Consider the following 20,467-nt stretch of genomic DNA (forward strand, 5'->3'; position numbering starts at 1 on the left):
TATTATGATTTTACAACATACCCTCTCTATGTTGATTATAGCTCCAGTAAGATGACTTTGTATCATAATTATTGCTGCCTGTGACTGAGCCTCTGAGCTTCAGAAGCCTCCACTGAACTTCACTTTAACTATCTACTTCTTCGGTCCCTTTGCATTTCTTCAGACTAACAGAAGAGTGACAGCTTGTCCATAAACCAAAGGCAGCCTTACTAGAAATAAGAATATCCGCCCCTCTACCGTGATAGAGCAGCCCTGATAAGCCCTTTATTATGGAAAATTATTTTAAACAGCATAAAACGGCAGAGGCTAAATTTTTCCCATGTTTCTGCCACTATCACTCTGGCTATTGATAAGATGTCTAAATTTATTGCAGAATAATTCGGCAGGAAAAGAGATAAAAGGCTGCTGAATAAAATATGAGGCGAAGGCTGTAAATTGTAGCAATGCATATCGTCTCATTCAAATGTAGGACGCAATTACCATCTGGTACACTCATCAGTCCCCTCCTTTATGACTTAATTATATGTTTAATGCTATCAGATCAAGGAAAGGGCAAAACAGATGAATGAGAGAGAAAGAGAAAAGATTCCGCAACAAGACAAAAGGCAGATGAAAAGAAACATAAAGGGATGGAATTGATTTCATTTACCAGGAAATAGAAAAAGTTAATTTAGATACAATGCTCCCTCATCTCCGGTGCCTTTGTAAGATAATAAACCTGCCGTGTTTGCCAATAGGTCTCATATGAATCCAACAAAAGAAGTCAAGTTCCTCAAATTCAAATGTCTGCCTGCATTCCTTTGAGAGAATGGCAACTTTGTGGATATTATCTGATCATTGCAATTCCTATCCCTGCCATGCAATACATTATCAACGTAAAAGTTTAATCACAAGAGAGTTATAAGTGGATCCAACATGAAATAAGATATATAATTTGCATACTGGTACTGTATATATACTACTCTATTCAATTCTGTTCTTCTCAATTGCCTTCCATTCTTCATGTGAAAAGGGGCTGAGACTGAAACTTCATTAACCAATTAAGCCCTATTACAAAATAGCGAAAATAGCTGATGTACAAGTTCACAACATGTCGCGGTGCAATGCAGCACGAGCTTGTAGATCTGCTATTTTCCTTATTTTAGAAAATGTTAGGCAAAAAAAAATTAAAGCTAAAAATGTCAATGATTACATTCCCAAAATAGGGATGCAGGAGGTTATACTACCCTATACGCCCTGAAACTTTTTGTTTGGATGCACATCGCGTAAAACCTTGTGCTCAGTGTGCAGAAAACAAACTCGGGGTTGTCCAAATGGCTTTGGGGGAAAAGGCTAGCCAGTGGGCATCCCAGGTGCCAGCGGGCACTGTCCTAACTGTGTACCTTTGGCCAGAACTCATTATAGTGTGACATTTAGGTCTGCTGCTGTCCATGCCAAGTCAGCCCCTTGGATTGAGACAAATTATGTAGTTATTTTTTATGTCAGACATTAAGTCATGTCCAGTGGGAGGGAAATCAGTATCACCTTCATGTCACCTGCTCAAAAGAATGAATGTGGGGAAGGCAGTGGACATCGTAACCATTTATGTCCTATTTTCAAACAATTAAAATGTTCTGTTAAATTTCAAAGACCCCCCCCCCCCATTTTTTAAAAAACGTTTTCTCCTATGACCTACCCAAAAAAGGGATGCTTGGGTAAAAGTGGTTAAATGGCGGAATTACGCTACAACGATGAGAAATATTCTGTTCTATCAAAGCTAGACTTAATAAACAATTAACAATTATATTTTTATACTATGGCATCTATGGCATCTTTTGAAGGTTCAGAAAAGAAAAGTTAACAGCAGCAGTGTAGATTGATAGTCCGAAATAGGGTCTGCAGTCAGTGAAATTTGGCAAAAATAAATAAATAAATATAAATGAATAAACAAATAAATCACAGTATAATACGACACAAGCAATGTTCAACCCTATTGCCACCTTAGCTAGAGTGTATTCTGCTTCCAAGGTAACCATGGAACATATCGCACAAATCCAAATGCCAATAATTGCAGAGATATTCTACCTGTATACTGCAGAACTCTTGAAAATTCCTTTTGGTGTGTGCTCTTGTTGTCTTCAAAGGCTGGAGAGATAGAAAACAATGAATAGAATACATCAAAAAACAATCCATCATTTGTGGTAGGTAAATGACAAATGGAACTATTATGTAAGGACTAACCGTATTTGACACTGCTTAGAAAGCCTTGATTTCACTGATTTAAACTGTGCAGATGGTTTGATATAACACAGTATCATGTACTTACAGTACCTGTCCTGTACATCATCACTGATAGTGGTTTTATGACTATCATATAGTGTTTTGAAACTGTTCTACCTTAAGGATCCAATATTCATTTATTCAAACATATATTGGGACTTTATACAAAATATTTGTGTAACTTATTATCAAAATGGCAAAGAGAGTTACTAAGTGCAGAACTTCTTGTTCTGCATTTCAAATTATTTCAGAAGCCTATGTGGAAGAGTAGTCCCTCCCCATTGCAATATGAACAGAGCAAAAGCTCCATCTTGTGGCCTGAAATGTGTATAGTACTCTAGTACAGACTGAGTACTCAAATGATTCCCTAGATTATCCTGTGTTGCCAACTGCAGGCTGATTGCAAACAAAGTTGTGCTAAATCTAGCAGACTAAGCAATAAACTCAAACATGTATGGGAGGAGAAACTTGTCAAACATTGAAACACCAAATCCATTAGTCAGTGTCACTCTGCTCAAATTGCTGTGTCGTCCTTTTAGAAGAAAAATCTCAAGAAAGATTAATCAATGCATCTCATTTACTGGTAGGAGCACAATTAGAGATGTACAGAGATACAGTGTGTGACAGTCAGTACAACATTTACGGTCTGAACTCACAGTCACAGAGTGAACAAGCTTTAGTAGGCTTCAGGTATCTCATGACACATGAAATAAATCAAAATTATTTATTTGGCTTGCACTGTGGGGTAAATTATAGATAATACAGCAGTTGATAAATTCAGAGTACAGTCCAGTTGATGTGTGTGCCATGGATATTTTCCACACAAACTTCAAGATGTAACAAACAGAAAAAGGGGGTGTAATTGATTTCAAGTTAATTGTGCAAAGGTCTCCCTGATGGGTACCATCTGTCAAAACAAGCTGTACATTCACTAATTCTAATCATAATTAATTAAATGGCTAACAAATTACATACATCATAGTTAACACAGGGGGGAAAACGACCGCAGGAACTGTTATGAAACAAATTAGCTTTAACAATGAAAGAAAATTACATCACATAACTAAATATTGTACTCATTTCCGCAAGCCATATTTCTTAATGAATTCTCTAATTAATTTAATTCACACAATGTGCATAATTTGGAGCTGAAAATGTCAGTGGGTCAGACTTAACCATATTCTTGCTGGCTGTCTATTTCAACGACTGCTGTATTAGCAAAACATGACCTCTATGTAAATTACAGGGACCAACTGTTGTAATTTTAATTCCAGGGTCTAATTAACATGTTCTAAAGATATCTTACAACTACATTTAGCCCATTTTACATATGCCAGTGTCAATTTAAGACCTTCATTTGCCTGTATTTCATTTTGTATAATCCCTTGGATAGGATACTATGATGATACTATGATGATACTAAGATGATATATTTGATATGACCGAGTATGTTACAATGATGGAAACAGTTCTATTTGTTCACTCTTTGTTCAAATTGGTTGAAAATTCAAACACCCATTGAGTCACAAAGAAAATCTGTTATTTTTGGCGAATGACAGTCATGCAGCAAAGTATAAATTAGGTTCTATGCACTGCTGCACTTCTGCTCAATTCTATTTAAAAGCTCTTGATTTAGGGTAGCATTTCTTCTGTACCAGAGGTTGAAGTGTAAGCAACCGCTTACATTTCTTTCTCTCCGTCTGTCCGTCTCTCTTCTCTCTCTCTCTCTCTCTCTCTCTCTCTCTCTCTCTCTCTCTCTCTCTCTCTCTCTCTCTCTCTCTCTCTCTCTCTCTCTCTCTCTCTCTCTCTCTCTCTCTCTCTCTCTCTCTCTCTCTCTCTCTCTCTCTCTCTCTCTCTCTCTCTCTCTCTCTCTCTCTCTCTCAACATAAATGCACCATCAGCTGGAGAACTGGAAAACCTGGCCATATTGAGGTCAACAGGCCCCCAGTGTAATCCAGTAGGTAATGGTGATTGACTCAAGAGGTGCCCTTTTGCCAGGGAATCTTTGGTGGTTCTTTACACAACAGGACCATTTAGGAGAACTACACTGAAAAGCTACAGTACTGTACTTGATCCCAAGTGGAACAGCTGTTATTTCTACACATAGCAACACACAATTTCAAGACTTTCTGTATTAGAACCAATGGAGAACCATATTTTTTCCCCAGTATTTTAACAGTAGCTAGCATGAGAACCACCGAAGAATAAAATTCTCCACAGTCAAGTCAAACAATACCTATAGTTATTTACAAAATAATTTATGTCACAACAGTGGGATACTGTTTACATAATATTAAGTCACAACACAGGTTATTGGACTACTACAGAAACTGATTTTGTTATTATACACTAACAAATAATGTCTAAACTTACAGTCAAACACTACAACATGTCACCTTTTCTATCTGGCTAGTGTCTTCCTAACCCCACAGCCATTAAATTTAGAGAAAATGCAATCAAATTCAGCAAATGATCACATCATGTGTGGATGCAAAAATGGATGAATAAATGAATAAATTGGCCAGTGAATGGAACATATAAACTAACACATGCATTGCAGAGCTTGGGGGCTATCCTGAGGCCAATCATTTAGCTAACACGCTAATGAAAGCCTGTGTAGTGTGGCTAAGGGCAGCCACCAGGGGAGGTACAACTCCTCTCTCTCTTCATGTTGAGGTCGGGGACTGTTAATAGGCTGGATGGAGCCAGTGTGACTCCCAGGAGATTGTCTGCTGATGAAGAGGAAAAAACCTGTCGTCGCCCTCACTAATCACTGCCTAATGGCCACAGTAATACAGGTTTTATGAATGTGTGTGTGTGTGTGTGTGTGTGTGTGTGTGTGTGTGTGTGTGTGTGTGTGTGTGTGTGTGTGTGTGTGTGTGTGTGTGTGTGTGTGTGTGTGTGTGTGTGTGTGTGTGTGTGTGTGTGTGTGTGTGTGTGTGTGTGTGTGTGCATGTGCGAGAGACACAAGTCTGGTGATATTTAAGTACTTTCCATTGGTGGGGTCATGTTAGTCCCTCAATCTGTTCCACAGGCAAATTTAATACTGTCCACCCCTGAATTGGAACTGCACTTTTACTAGTTGTCCATAGATAACTGCAGTAGTTGGTTATGTTTGCATCACACACATTTTGACCATTTAAAACACTACTGTTTTCAGAGTACATAGGCTCTCATTCAACACTTCAACAAAGCTTTACCAAGTAGTCAACACGGTGGGCTGAACCACATCGACATGGGCGAGCTTTACTCTAGATTGAAGGTGGTGTAAGTGACTTTTTTCTTTTTGCTATAATGTGTTCATGTTCAGGAGCTGTCTCCCATCTCTCCAGCTCTTTAGTAAACAGAAAATACATTTTCAGGTCGAGATACCTATTTCATCTAATCAAAAGCGATTCTCATAAAGGATACAAGAGGAAAAACATGTGATATTGAAAGTGATGGAAAAAATGAGCAGACAAAATTGGAACAGATAAAACTGAAGATGATAAATGAAATTTGTGACCCACCTGAAAATGTATTGTCTGCTTATTAAAGAGCTGGAATAACCGGGAGACCCTTGTTACTACTGAACAAACAAAACATCAATGACTACTATCACAATATAGAGCTTTAACCTTTTAACAACAACAAAAAACCTTACAGCACAACTTTACAGCAATTTGAGTAGAAAATTATCGACAAGTAAATCAGAAACATTACTTTAATTAGAGTTAGATACAATTGTATCTCAAAATGATGACTGTATTTAAATGTGCCTGCTATGCAATGGTTAAACACGTTGTTATTTATTATATTTGTATTTAAAAATGACATATCTCAAAATAATGACCTAGCTTGTATCTCAAAATAATGGGAAACTTTCTCAAAATAATGACTAGTATCTCAACACGTGATAAACTTTCTTAAAATAATGGAGTGGTGATTAATTAATAATGAGAAACCTCAAAATACTGACTTATGATCACAAAATGTTTTTACTTTATTAACTCATTTTGAGAAAGTTGCTTCTTTTGACTTACATATTTCTTTCTTTCTTTCTTTCTTTCTTTCTTTCTTTCTTTCTTTCTTTACATTAGGGGAAACGGACTTCCATACAGTACATAACTTTGGCAGTGGTGTAACTGTAAAGTAACTAAGTACATTTACTAAAATGTGTAGGTATTGTTTACTTTACTGGAGTATTTTCAATGTTCAGTACTTTTACTTCTACTCCACTACATCTCAAGAGGCAAATATTGTACTTTTACTCCACTACAAGTATTTGAAAACTTTAGTTACTAGTCATTTTGTAGATTTAGATTTTTACAAAACATACATTAACCACTATATGTTTAATTCCGGACTACTTGTAACAGAGTATTTCTACGTTGCAGTATTGATACTTTTACTTTTACTTAAGTAAAAAAAATGTAGTACTTCTTCCACCACTGCACTTTGGATATTTGACACTTTGTTGCCACCCCGCCTCCGCGTGGGCCGAAACTTTGTGTCTCTCTGTCCAATCACCATGTGCTCTGAAAGAGTGCAAAGTTGAAGGAAAGCTCTACGTACGTCGTGGTTCCACAATGAATCACTCTGTCATGGCGAGGCTGGCTTTTATATGGAACGACCGTTTCGCTTCTCTTCTTATGGGTGAGTTGAGCCAAACAGAACAACTTGTCCGGTGACAGGACTCAGGGACTCAGGAGGAAACGCTCCGCAGTTTATTACTCAGGACACCCTGACTGTGCACCGTGTGCGTGTGCGCGCGGTCCTCCCTTGATCGGACTCTCTCTTTTCTCGGTGCTTCGACCAGGTGGGCGTGATTTTAAGGTTAGGTTTTTAGGCATAGATCTAGTTCCTTCCTGTGAGGTTAATGTTAGGGGTTACGTTACGGTTAAGGCGTAGTTTTAGTGAGGTTAAGTTAAGGGTTAGGTTTAGGTTTAGGCATAGTTTTAGTGAGGTTAAGTTTAGGAGGATTAGGGATAGTCATATAACCACGCCCACCTGGGCGAAACACCAAGGAAAGAGAGAGTCCCTCCCGTTGATGTCACCGAAAATGTGCACGGACTCGTCTGTGACTGACGTGCCACGCAGGCAGCTGTAACTTTACCAAAGACCAGCAACGTTTTGTCGCAGTAATAAGTATGAGTGAGTGGCGCCACTTACGCTACGATATTTTGACAATCTGAGTTGTTGCTGTCGTTGTTCTTTCCTGCTTTTATTGGATCCCCAGTTTCGTTTTTAAAATACGAAAGACCATGAAGATCAGGAGATACTTCAGGGACAGTGGGAGGGTCCTGGCGTTTGTTTTCATAGCTTCTGTCATTTGGCTACTGTTCGACATGGCGGCACTTCGCATATCGTTGAATGATGTCAACAGTCATCTGTTGAAGGAGCGTGTGATCAAGGAAAGGGCGATCATGAAACAACAGGCCACCAAAGTGACACTGTTGACGAACCGGGGGTTTAAGCATCCAGTGCAGAAGGTGGACTTGGACATAGATTATGCGGGCAAAGGACCACTCGTTGCGGTGAACAAAGTCGCTGAAGTGTACAGACACCGAGCAAAGAAACCGGAACAAAAGTTGAGAGACAATAAACTGAGCTCCTTTCAACAGCAAGGGCATGTCAAACCCAAGCTGGACAGTCCTAAATCTGTCGTTTCTAAGCATAATGAAAATGCTGCCCCACCACAACAACATGTCACACCAAAGCAAAGTTTAATTGTAAAAAACAAGGCACCTGCCAAAATGGCAGTGAACCTAGACCTGAGCGAGACAAACACAGAAGTAAAGGAGGCTAAAGAACATGTAATGTTACATGCAGTACAGGAAGCTAAAGAACATGCAGTGGTTTCTAATACTACCAAAGTGCCACCTAGTGTTCAGGAAAAGCACCTCACCCAACCTACCTCACAGAAGAAACCCCATAAAATTGGGGAATCACTTCAAAAAGCTGCTGAAAACATGGACTCAAAGACAATAGAGAAAGGCAAGGATGAACCCATGCCAAAGTCTGACAAACAGGCAAACCAAATCAAGAATGAGGCGGTGCACCCAGCTCCCAATGAGGTCAAAACAAAAGAGTTGGATGGCAAGAAACAGGAAAAGCAGGTCAAAGTTGACGTGAGGGAACCCCTGAAACCGGGAGTGGACTTCAAGGTAAACTCCACGGTTGCACGTAAACCAGGTGTCCACAAAGTGCTCCCTCTTGACATGACTAATGCCCCTAGAGATGCCAATGCGGTTGGCCAGTTTGGTCATGCTGCCAACGTTCCCATTGACAAGGACGGGGAGGTGAAGAAGAGATGGAATGAAGGACACTTCAATGTCTACTTGAGCGAACAGATCCCAGTGGACCGTGCCATCCCTGATACAAGACCTGAGGCGTGAGTCTTGCATGAGAAGAATTATATATATATATATATTTATATACTGTATGTGTATGTATAATGCTCATGTCACTATCACTCAGCCATAACCATATACAGAGTTCCCAATAGAACCTCTAGTGTGTGTACACACACACAGTATATTATTACAGACCAGTTTTTAAGTTAGGTTAAGTGGAAATTAGCACTTCATTTTAAACACCAATCAAAAGCATGGAGTCCCTTAAGAATGAACTAGGACACTCTGACCCTGAACTATAGATGGTATTAAAATCCTCAATGTTAATTTAACTCAGTATTTTACAGTGTAAAACTGTTTATCCTGCATCCTTCTGTACAGCACATTTTTCTGTCTGCCGTGAGTGAAATGTTAGTGGTGTTTTTCTAGGTGTGCGCAGAGTATTGTCCACGACAATTTGCCCACTACCAGTGTGATCTTCTGCTTTGTGGATGAGGTGTGGTCCACACTGCTCCGCTCCGTGCACAGTGTTCTCAACAGGTCCCCACCTCAGCTCCTCAAAGAGATCATCCTGGTCGATGACTTCAGCTCCAAAGGTGATGGAATGTTTAGAAGAAAATGTTTCTACATGTAGACATACCAGGGATGTTGTTTTGTTTAAAACGTTTGTGTTTTTTTGTTTTTTGTTTCAGCTCTATATTCTGATAGTAATCATTGCTATGGAGTGTTCAGTAACAGGGGTCTCCCCGTCTCTCTAGCTCTGGTGAACAGAAATACATTTCAGGTCTTAAAGCCAATTTCATCCAATCAGGAGAGAGAACTCTTACAGGATACAGGATAAACAAGTGAAATTGGAATTTATGAAACAAGAAAATGAGCAGACAATATGGGACGTTTTAAAGTTTAAGCTGATAAATGAGTTCTCTCTCCTGATGAAAGAAATTGGTGTCCCACCTGAAAATGTATGACTATGTTCTGCTTTAATGAGCTGGAGAGATGGGGAGACTCCTGACCACTGAACAAACACTCCATAGCAATGATTACTATCAGTATATAGTGCTATTCAACCCTTATTTTAACAAAAGAAAATATCTCAGCACATTTAGCCACATGTCCCTTGTGTCCTTATTCTGCGCATATCATAATACGCGAACATAGTGAAAATAGCCAATCTACCAGCTCAAAACGCGTCGCAACGTGACACGTTGTGAGCTTATAGATTGTCGAATTTTGCTAATTGATGTACAATGAAGTAGGGCTGGGCAATTAACCGAAAATATATCGAAACCAATATTTAGAACCAATAACGACTTAATCTGGCTCATGTAGGTTAATCAAGAAGCAGTTTAACCTACATGTTTTTTTATATAGCTTTTTAATTTCTTATATATCAACGAAACGACACACAAAATGTACTTAATTGATTAGTCTGATTAACCACTTAACACTGTTGTACTTCATTGTAGAATGGTGCCGTACAAAATAGCAAAAATAGCCGATTTACAAGCTCACAATGCGTCCTGACTCCTGATGCGTTGTGAGCTTGTAGATATGCTATTTTAAATAATCCTAATCAAGGCAAAAGTTTGAAATAATCGTGATATTGATTTGAAGTCTTATGGTCCAGCCCTACTGCGAAATATATAGGGTTTAACCCTATATATTTCGCTGTAGGGCTGGACCATAAGACTTGTGTTGGCTATAAAAGAAATAGCAGATCTACAAGCTCACAGCGTGTCACTTTGTGCTGCGCTGCGAGCTTGTACATATGCTATTTCTGAACATTTTTGAAAAATCATGAGTGTGAGAACTACTGATTTAAAGCATCTGTAGAATCGGCCTCGGGTCTTAATGGATTAAGTGGTTAATCATTGACTGGAAAAAGGCACTTTAAGTGCTTTAGTTATTTTAATCATCAGTTTTTGTTGTTTTTAGATATAGGTATTAGGTTGTGGTAGGATATGTAACACTGTCCTCCGGCTGGAGTTGAACCTGGAAAATATGTTGATTAACGTAGACCATAGTGTGTTTAGTAATAAGGTAATGTACAATATTATGGCTTGGAATGCTTATCACAACTTATCTGAGCCCAAACAGACATCTTGAAATTGCTTAAAATTTACCCAGTAAACTACCCAGAAAAACGTAACATATATTAATTAAATAATATGAAACAAAAGAAATATAACGCATCAATATTTTGTTGGTGTTAATATAGGATATATTAGAAATGTTTACCAAGCTTATTATTCAATTGTTTCATAGTATCTTACAAAAATACTGATATCAATATATCAATTATCAGTCAACTTTCTCTTGAAGAGAGAAATGATCTCTTTAAAATAGATAATGTGTTCATATGAGCGCTGCAGTTTGACCACTGTTCTTTCCTTTCACAGACTATCTGAAAGAACAGCTGGATGTGTACATGTCCCAGTTTCCCAAAGTCCGCATTATACGTCTGAAGGAGAGGGAGGGTCTAATCAGGGCTCGGATGGTAGGAGCTGCAGTTGCCAAAGGTAAATATACTATATATATATATATATATATATATATATATATATATATATATATATATATATATATATACTGTACAAAAACAGAAATCCCTTGTCATTACATAGAGGGGTTCTGATTATTCATTTCTTCATTTCTTACATTACATCAATGGACAACCAAATCACACAACTAGTAGTCCACCCAAATAAATCTATTAATGTACTGTATTAGGGTTGCATATATACACTTCTGTTTGTTGTATTTATTTTACTAAGTGTACATAAAACAATGTCTTATCAGTGAGGCACTGAAAAGCGTTCCAGGAAGTGATCATTACATTATTATGGTGCCTCACCCACACTAAGTAAATATATTGAATCCTTGTCCTGTAGATGTGGCTGTTTGACTGAAACAGTTTGTTTGCTTTTCTTTCAGGCGAGGTTCTTACTTTCCTTGACTCCCACGTTGAATGCAACGTGGGCTGGTTGGAGCCGCTGTTAGAGAGAGTCTACGTTGACAGAAAGAAAGTGGCATGTCCAGTTATTGAAGTCATCAGTGATAAGGACTTGAGGTGACTGTGTAACACATCCTGTTCAATGTCATAATGCATGTCTGTGCAGTGTTGAAATGAGTATACAAGAAAATGTCATATCGATCTGCAAATCTCGACATAAGTATTAATTCTTCCATGTTGGGATTTCTTCTCAGTTATGTGCTTGTCGACAACTTCCAAAGAGGTATATTTAAATGGCCTTTGGTGTTTGGCTGGAGCACATTATCAGAAAACCACATCAAGAAGAACAACCTGACAGTCATAGATCCAATTAGGCAAGTGTTCAATTACAGACATTGAAACTCAACACTCTGGTTGCTTTTTGTGCACTTTGCAGCTGCTTAGGGTTTGAATGTACAAAAGGTGGTGGTTGTTAGCAAACAAAATGTAGTTGTATCTTAGCATTTAGATTAGAATGATTGCCACTGCTGCTCAATAAACTACTCCTTGAATTATGCAGGTGTCCAGTCATGGCTGGGGGTCTTTTCTCTATAGACAAGAAATACTTCTATGAACTGGGTGCCTATGATCCTGGACTGGATGTATGGGGTGGAGAGAACATGGAGATTTCATTTAAGGTAAGTAGCTCATTTAATACTCATTCAATACAGATCCCTTGCAACGACATAATCAAAACACAGGCATTAGAGGTATTCGATTTTGCATGCAATATCTAATCATGCAAGTCAGTTAACAGAGGAAATCAAATAAATGTTCTTTGAAAAGAGGTTTTCTTACATATATATATATATATAAAAATATATATTTTTTCAATTGGAATTAAGAGTCAGAAACAAGTTATTTAGGGAAAAAAGTACAATTAATATATGACTGATCTGTGCAAAATTGCTAAAACGAATGGCTTGACATCAACCGATGAGATCAACCCATGGCCATATGGCTTCTACAGATTAAAAAGCACAGAAATGCCTAAACTTTCTTGACCTCCAAAATGAACATGACTCTACAGTATGTTCACGTGAAGCGGTCAATACATACACACATCCATGTTGATGTCATACTTAGTATAGGTGCCATGCAGCACTTCTAACCTCATGACTATGTCCTATGCTTGCCTCATGTTTTGTCACTGGACAGATCTGGATGTGTGGAGGAGAAATTGAGATAATCCCCTGTTCTAGAGTGGGCCACATTTTCAGAGGCCAGAACCCCTACAAGTTCCCCAAGGACAGGCAGAAGACTGTGGAGCGTAACCTAGCCCGGGTGGTCGAGGTGTGGTTGGATGAATACAAGGACCTATTCTATGGCCATGGCTACCACCACCTGCAGGACAGGAAACTCATTGACATTGGCAACCTCACAGAGCAGATCGAGCTGAGGAAGAGGCTCAAGTGCAAGAGCTTCAAGTGGTACCTGGAGAATGTATATCCAGATATTGATGCTCCTTTGACCAAAGCAGAGGGCCTGGTATGTTGATTTGATTCCAAACAGTTGCTTGTATTCAGTACCGACTCACAATGCTCTGACTTTTGCTTTCACTTTAACCCTGTTTACATATCCTTAAAACATTCTCTAAATACAAAGACAATTGTATATGTCCCCTAAGAAGTCAGTGATGTCTCTGTGGAGAGATCTTTAATGACTCAACCCAAACAAGAGCCTGTTGTGCTCGTATTGAACAAAGACTGGCCTGTGACAGCTAATGTCAGTGTTTATTGAAGGAACAGAGAAGGAAAACAAGCTCTGTCTCTCTGTCATGTGGCACGATGAGTGACTGAACAAATACTTTTAGTGCTGTTCTTCCAGATCTGTGACATTCTTGTTATTTTACCTATCTCCCTTTTGTAGGTGTTCAATCAAGGCTTAAGGAAATGCCTTGCTCTGCAAAAAGGCTCACTGTCATTTGAGATATGTGATCTCAGCAAGGAGGTAAATACTTTTGCTCCGCTATCTGATGTGTCTTTGCATGTGTATAGTACATTATTCCAGCCGTCAAGACTCAAGAGTCAGACCAAGCTAAAGTGATACTAGGCACTTTATTTCTTCAGAGTTGTAGAATAATTCTTGTCCATTTTCCTTTTAGTATTACACAGATTTTTATTTTATTTATCATTCGTCATAATCCAAAATGGTCATCTTTGCTGACAAGTAACCCAGCACAAAAATATACAAGACTAGAACCAGGCCAAGACAAAGTCTGAGACTTTCAAAATGCATTCTTGTTGGTTTTCAGAGCACCCCCTCCCACTGAACTACTCTTGGAATAACCTATAGTTTTCATGAAGCCTAATTATATGCCTGTCACAAACTCTTCCCCCTTTCTTTCTCTCAAAAATTCAGAGTCAGCACTTTAATTACACCTGGATGAGGCACATTCGCCAGCAAGATTTATGCATTGTTCCTCAGGGCAAACACACTAGCCTGACTCTGGAGCTATGTGACAATGCCAAGCCGATTCTTCGCTGGTTCCACAAGGGCTCCAACTCAGCACTGGTAGGTTGGCTTTGGGCGGGGCACTCTCTTTTGTCTGCCACAGCTATGTTCTTTCATCCAGAACATCTTCGTCTCTGTACAGTCAGTTTCTAACAGCAGGGGTGTGGCTTAAGCCATTGTTATTCACTATTGAGAGGATGGTGTTTTTCTCTTGTCATCCAACCACTTTTACACTGAGATATTAGTTCTGGATATTAATATTGGCATGACAAAAAGCTGGCATTAAAGTTGGCTTTGCCTTTCTACACAGAATCTAACTGCTGTAAAGCCTCCCCGTGTGTATAAATTGCATGCAGGCATTGCGGAATAGAAGTGTTACACAATAGTTGTAGATTCTATACATTTATAACTATAGTTTTACTGAAGTATTTTCCTTCACTGAGCACCATAAGGGGTGTTTTTCGCAATAAGAAGAGCATGCTAAAGTTGTATAACCTACTGGTCTCTCACTACTCAGTTGTCAAAAAGTTCATTATAAAATGACAAAACTCACGTCATAAGATAATTTCACACTCTCCTTTCTCTCATACACTTGCTCTGTCACGCAAGATGACAGTGTCAGTAGACTATACATTTATGATAGCCAACACATTTATTTCACAAAATACAGACTCAAAAGATGTATGTGTTGTTTTTTTAGGATAGGGGCCTATTAATTTATTGATTTATATTGTTGCCACTGTAACTCGCATCTCTCACATTTTCTCACAAAACATTGCACATAGTAATGTGCACGGGTGTGTGAGAGTGAGGGACACCATGTTGATGCATAACGTTAGTTTTTCAACCTATTCCGTTTAACTGTTGCAAATTAACTCAAGAATGTGTGGAAAGCTTTTGATGAATCACAAGGGCAAAGTCAAAATGACATAATCATTCATATCTCAGGTAGATGGCATAGTGGTGATTGAGGTATGTACACAGAGTGAGGCAAGCATTTACAAGGGGGGCTCGGGGGGGAGGGTAAGTGAGGCAAGATGAACAACATGAAGTTACTTGTTATGAACTCAGATTCACTCGACAACGGTTGCCACATTTATGATTGTGACAGGCTCAGTTGTACGACAGACGAAAACCAAGGTTGCAGGTCAAAAGTTATCTTTATTTCCATGCAACCACAAACTGCTTGCCATGCCTTTGTTGTAATGTTGTGGTACAAGGAAACTAATAACACAAAGGCCAGATTCAGTACCAGACCTGTCATGACAGAACTTCTCTCTCTCCCTGAATGTGTCTTGGCCTTTCAAGCATAAATGAAGCTGAAACAGGACTAAAAATGAGTGGCATTAAATGTTGTTTGACCTTGTCTCAGTCTTTGAAAATCACTAATCTAGAATATTTGGTGTCTCAGACTCATATCACACCTATGTTAAAATACTTTCCACTAAACTTAATTATCTGTTTTGTTTTTGCCAAGGACGAGCACCTCATAGCAGAGTTCTTTCCCCATATGTGCTTGGAGGCTGGTCTTCAGGGTGACACTATCCAACTCGGCCAATGTGAATCCAGCAATGCCTTCCAGAAGTGGCAGTTCACACACTACCACGCTCTGTGATGGGGATTAAAAAGTCAGAAGTGTTTTTAACTAGAAACTCTCAGTGGCCCTCTGCGGTCCAGTGTGGACACACACACACCTGTCCCATGGAACTGTGGAATGCTGCACTGGCAGCGGTGTTCATTCCACCAGTATCCTGAAGGGGAGCACACCACTATGGGATCTCAGGAGGTGGAGTGGGCATACTGTGCAATGCTTGTTGATGATACCAGCCTTTGTCACATCACCAGGCCCAGAGTGGAAAGAGAGCCTCTAGTCACTGTGCTGGAGGAACATATTGGGATATTCAGCCTGCAGTTTTTTTTTTTCAAAAAGCTCTTCCGTTTGGTGAATGGGAATATGGGCGTTCCTGAGATGTGTATAAAAATGATGTTTCGATGATGAACTTATGAGCACTCCATTTGATAACACAGCAAACCACATATGGTTTGACTGCCGAAGATAAAACATTATCTGATAGTTTTGTTTTCATTGTTAAAAATGATTCTTTTATATAAAATGCCAATGCATGCGATGTTGTGAGTTTTTTCCATGAATGTAATACATATCAGGCAGACATGCCGAGACTTCAGATGTCATTGACTACACAAGATAGTTTGATTAGACCTTTGAGCTGGTAAATGGGGTTTAAAACCTAAACCAAAGTAATGGATTATTAAGGTTTAGTTTTGATAATGCATACCTTCTCTTGGTATGTCTCTTGCTGTCAGTATAGGGAAGTGTTGATTCAAGATACCTTTGCTGTGATTTTCTTACTGGTGATCTATCTATCACCTAAACATGAAATGGGGGGGGGGGGTAATTAAAATGTAAGAATAAACATGATTGATATGACAAAGGGTTTTGTACCATTTTATTTTATTTCACATTACTTTATTTGAATCCACAAAGACATTCAGTACGATAGTGTTATACATTTACTTAAGGATGGAAAATAGGGACCTTGATTAAGTGTTAAAAACATTCAAGTCAAATGTAATAACTTATTCCTAGAATACAGAATCCATCTGAACAGCGCAGATTTAGGTACAGACTACTTGAATGCATATGGGAGATTGTTATGGTTCCTTAATGTACTTATCATAGTTGCTTATGCAGAGAATGCTATCCAGGGTCTCTGCAGAACTGAAGCTCTAATAACTACCAACCAACATCTCAGTCATTAATATTTAGCTAGCAGGATTATAGGGCCTCAAGCCTCTTATTTTTTAATCTGCTGTTCAAATACCTGGTTTACGTAATCAAACGGTTCATGCTGTAAAGCTATCAAATGAAAAAACTTTATGAGATTAGATATAGATAGGTCCCATGGATCATTCTCCACCCAGTTACCATGCAACAGCTATGAATAGAATGCTCCTTACTGGAGTCATAGCATTTGTTGTCAACCCTGGCCATATAAATTACATAAGGTTTCTGTCAATTTACTGTGTACGAGTATATTTTCAAGTAAGAGCAAAGTCTCTAGTTTGTGTGCAGAGAGACATACAACCACATTGCTCATTATTTCAGCATCCTACAATGCTCAATTTTAATATTTTATGGGCTGTGTACAGATATTTACAGTGCAATAATAACCGCTCTTATATCATCATGGATTCAAAATCGGCGATCTTCTGACGGGTGTTACCTCTGCGGATCTTGCGGTAGGAAACAGTGTTGTACTTGGAGGAGTCGTGATGGTTGAAGGATGACTTGTCATCGGTGTGTCCAGACTTCTTTGCCCGAGGCAGAGTGGAGAAGCCGGGTTTGGAGTCTTGGGGTGATCCAGAGGAAGTCTGGGAGCTGTGATCCTGCTCCTGGTCCAGCTCACCCTGACTCCCACCAGATACCTGGAGCTCCTCACTAAGCATCAGCTCTAGGGTCTCTGTATCTCCATTCATCTCGGCTCCCCTCCCCTCTTCAGATACATGTAAGGATTCAATTGCTGGTGTCTGTGTTTCTGTCTGGTCTTGAGGCAATGGTGTCTCTTTCTCCTCATCTGGTATGAGGAAGGTTGAAAACAAACAGTTTTATAATAGCTAAAAGGAACCAAAATACAACAAGCACAACTACTGCTTGACTAAGCAATAAACTGTCTTGTAACTGCCTTGGACCTATAACTGTACATCACTATTGTACCCATAATCATAGCCCAAAAAAAGCCCTCTTGGGTGTTTATTGATGTGCTCACAGTGTAATGCTGAGTTTGTCTTACCTTCCTGTGTGGATGCTGTCTGTAGGGTTTGTGTTTGGAGCCCTGTGTGTGTTCCGTCATTTACTTCAACAGGTTTTCCACTGGCGCTGACTGACATTTCTAGGGTGAGCTGATGTTCTGTAACAGGGTCTGTGGGCTCGGTTTCTGGCATCTGGGCTTCGCAGTGCGACTCATCTGTCTTCATCTGCAAAGACATATTTTCACTGATGAGATCTGCACCTGTGCCACCTGTAGCATCCTCTTCCTGTGGAAAAGGTGTTCTGTTTGCATCAATGCAGACACGACTCCCGACCCCGCACTCAGATGTGCCAAAGGGACCAGATGCAGCTTCTTGTGTGTCCTTAGAAGAAGCGGGGTCCTCGTTGTCGTAGAATACAGAGTCGTCTCCCTCTTCCATTGAGAGGGAGAGGGAAGCTTTATCCACAGCCTCCTCCAGAGACTGGAGGGCTCCTAGAGTGATGCCACTGATGATCTCCACCACCTGGCTAGCCAGTGCATCTTCATCTATCCCCATATCCAGGGATGGTCTGGGAGGGGCCATGCTCTGTTCTGTCTCCATCATCTTTGTTTGTTTGTTTTCAAAGCCTGTTGTAAATAATCAAATTGCTCTGATGTTCTAGGTTGTCAAGTAGATTTTTGCAGAATCTTCTTCCAAAGTAAAGGAGGATCTGAATTTGGTCAGCTCGCCATTGTGTCCAATCAAAATAGACTTTCTTATCCTACAGTGTGAGAGTGTAGAGAGAGAATGTCACCCTGCATGTTAATCAATGGTGCATAGCCACGCTGTCTTTCTGTGCTATACTACGCAATGTAATTCTGTGTGTGCTGACTGCTGAGCCACTGAAGAACAGAACTTTTGTTGTGGGGCCAATAAAGGCTCTTTGTCACTTTGGCATACACAAATGGAGAGATTGTACTGATTCCTTAATCTTTCCTGGCAGGCCACCTTCCTCCAGCAACATTATGAGGCACGATTAACATTCTGCCATAGGTTTAGTCCAATTTACAGCAATGCAAGCTAATGAGACTGGAATTTATTTCCATGTGTTCTAAGTTGAGCCTTGTTACGTATTGAAATGTATTTATTTAATGACGTGTATATAAAGACCTTAAATTCTTAAATAACACTCAAAAGTAGCTCAATTACCTGACCTTGCAACACTTTCTTAGTGCTCAACTAAAACAAAATTCTGATTGCCTTCGGTTATTTATTTATTTTACTTTTCTCAGCTATTAAACTCCTTTAAAAATGAATACATAAATTATTACATTCATATATTTTACTTAATAAAAGAGGAAATCTGAAAGATTACATTTTTGTTTTAGTATCTCAGTGCAATTCTGGTGTATGGTGACAGTCAGAGATTAACAGGGTGATATTTCTCTAAAGAAATGGACCAAATGTTCTTCTGAAATGTTGGACTAAAAATAAATACACTCAGCTGTATAATGTACTTTGTATGTAGATATTATTAACTTTTGTATTATTAGTATAGGTCACCATGCAGTGGAGCCACCCAGTTGGTTGCAATGTTTGAACTTGAATGAGTTTGCATTGCCATCTGGTGGACACAATGTATTTTGTCTCGCCTTGTTTTCTTCCCAAAAAAACATTTATTTTACCTTGAAATATTCGAAATATTTTTGGGAAGTGTAGCAGGGTTGTTATTTTTCTTCAGTTTAGTTCAAATTAAAATGATAATAATATTAAATTCTCATCAGTTTCATGTTCACTAAAGCAGTCAGAACCCGATTGCACATAATTCATGTTCAAGGTCATCAATAGCCTCTATATAAAGGGAAGGGAACTATTTAAAAGCAGGAACCTTTCCAGAAATAGGTTACCCTAACCAATAATATTATCCTACATAATATTTACAGTGGTGGAAAAAGTGCTCACATTTTTTACTTAAGTAGAAGTATCAATACTGCAATGTAGAAATACTCTGTTACAAGTAAAAGTCCATACTCCAGTAAAGTAAAAAATACCTCAAAATTGTACTTATGTACAGTACTTGAGTAAATGTACTTAGTTACTCTCCACCACTGAATATTTATTTTGAATATCACTTGCTCCAAATGAAAAACATTCTGCTTCAAATAGTCATGTAAATCGATTGTGGCTATTCATCACAAGTTGAACAAATTGATGTCTGAATGAATGCTGACAAAACTCGATAACAACATGAAATACAACACTATAGCCTGGCCTACACTGAAGAACATAGGTTTTATTTTAAAAACTATCAAATTTAATACGTGTACGCTTTTGTTCAACTTTGTTCAACTCAAAAAACTGCTCACCGTCTTAGGTCATTACTCTCTGTAATTAAGTACAATTTTGAAGTATTTTTTTTACTTTACTGGAGCATTTCAAAATGTCTGTACTTTTACTTCTACTCCACTACATCTCAGAGACAAACGTTGTACTTTTACTCCACTACAATTATTTGAAAACTTTAGTTACTTGTTACTTTGTTGATTTGGATTATTATAACAAAACATATATTAACCACTTCAGCCATATACATTTCAAACGATTTTTATACATTTGAAAACTTGTGAAATGGGACATTCTGCATAATGAGTACTTTCTACATTGTTATACCAATACT

At 38.8% G+C, this 20,467-nt stretch overlaps 1 protein-coding gene and 1 long non-coding RNA gene across 2 annotated transcripts in view; one reads left to right on the forward strand and one right to left on the reverse strand.

Annotated features, from left to right (window-relative positions):
* LOC308073859 overlaps positions 1-6,939 on the reverse strand; it is a 20,865-nt gene extending 13,926 nt beyond the window's left edge. The window contains exons 1-3 of the long non-coding RNA XR_013932050.1: positions 6,814-6,939; positions 5,769-5,798; positions 2,065-2,124 (exon numbers count right to left, since the gene is read on the reverse strand). This is a non-coding gene — a long non-coding RNA (uncharacterized lncRNA). The remainder of the gene's footprint in view (positions 1-2,064; positions 2,125-5,768; positions 5,799-6,813) is intronic.
* galnt5 (polypeptide N-acetylgalactosaminyltransferase 5) lies at positions 6,826-16,167 on the forward strand. Its single transcript, XM_080413036.1, has 10 exons — positions 6,826-8,632; positions 9,024-9,190; positions 10,994-11,113; positions 11,529-11,664; positions 11,802-11,921; positions 12,107-12,224; positions 12,745-13,074; positions 13,456-13,536; positions 13,948-14,100; positions 15,518-16,167. Exons 1-10 carry the CDS (start codon positions 7,503-7,505, stop codon positions 15,653-15,655), a joined length of 2,493 nt encoding a protein of 830 aa, XP_080269162.1. The 5' UTR covers positions 6,826-7,502; the 3' UTR covers positions 15,656-16,167.
* The last annotated feature ends 4,300 nt before the right edge of the window (positions 16,168-20,467 follow it).

The sequence above is a fragment of the Gymnoscopelus braueri genome (genome assembly GCF_963280865.1).
Source record: "Gymnoscopelus braueri genome assembly, chromosome: 18".
In the NCBI taxonomy this organism is placed as follows: domain Eukaryota; kingdom Metazoa; phylum Chordata; class Actinopteri; order Myctophiformes; family Myctophidae; genus Gymnoscopelus; species Gymnoscopelus braueri.

Excerpts from the sequence above, each read along its gene's own strand:
- galnt5 (XM_080413036.1), top strand. The coding sequence starts at position 7,503 with ATGAAGATCAGGAGATACTTCAGGGACAGTGGGAGGGTCCTGGCGTTT. Across the intron at positions 9,191-10,993 it reads CGATGACTTCAGCTCCAAAG|ACTATCTGAAAGAACAGCTG; the intron begins GTGATGGAATGT and ends TTCCTTTCACAG. Across the intron at positions 11,114-11,528 it reads AGGAGCTGCAGTTGCCAAAG|GCGAGGTTCTTACTTTCCTT; the intron begins GTAAATATACTA and ends CTTTTCTTTCAG.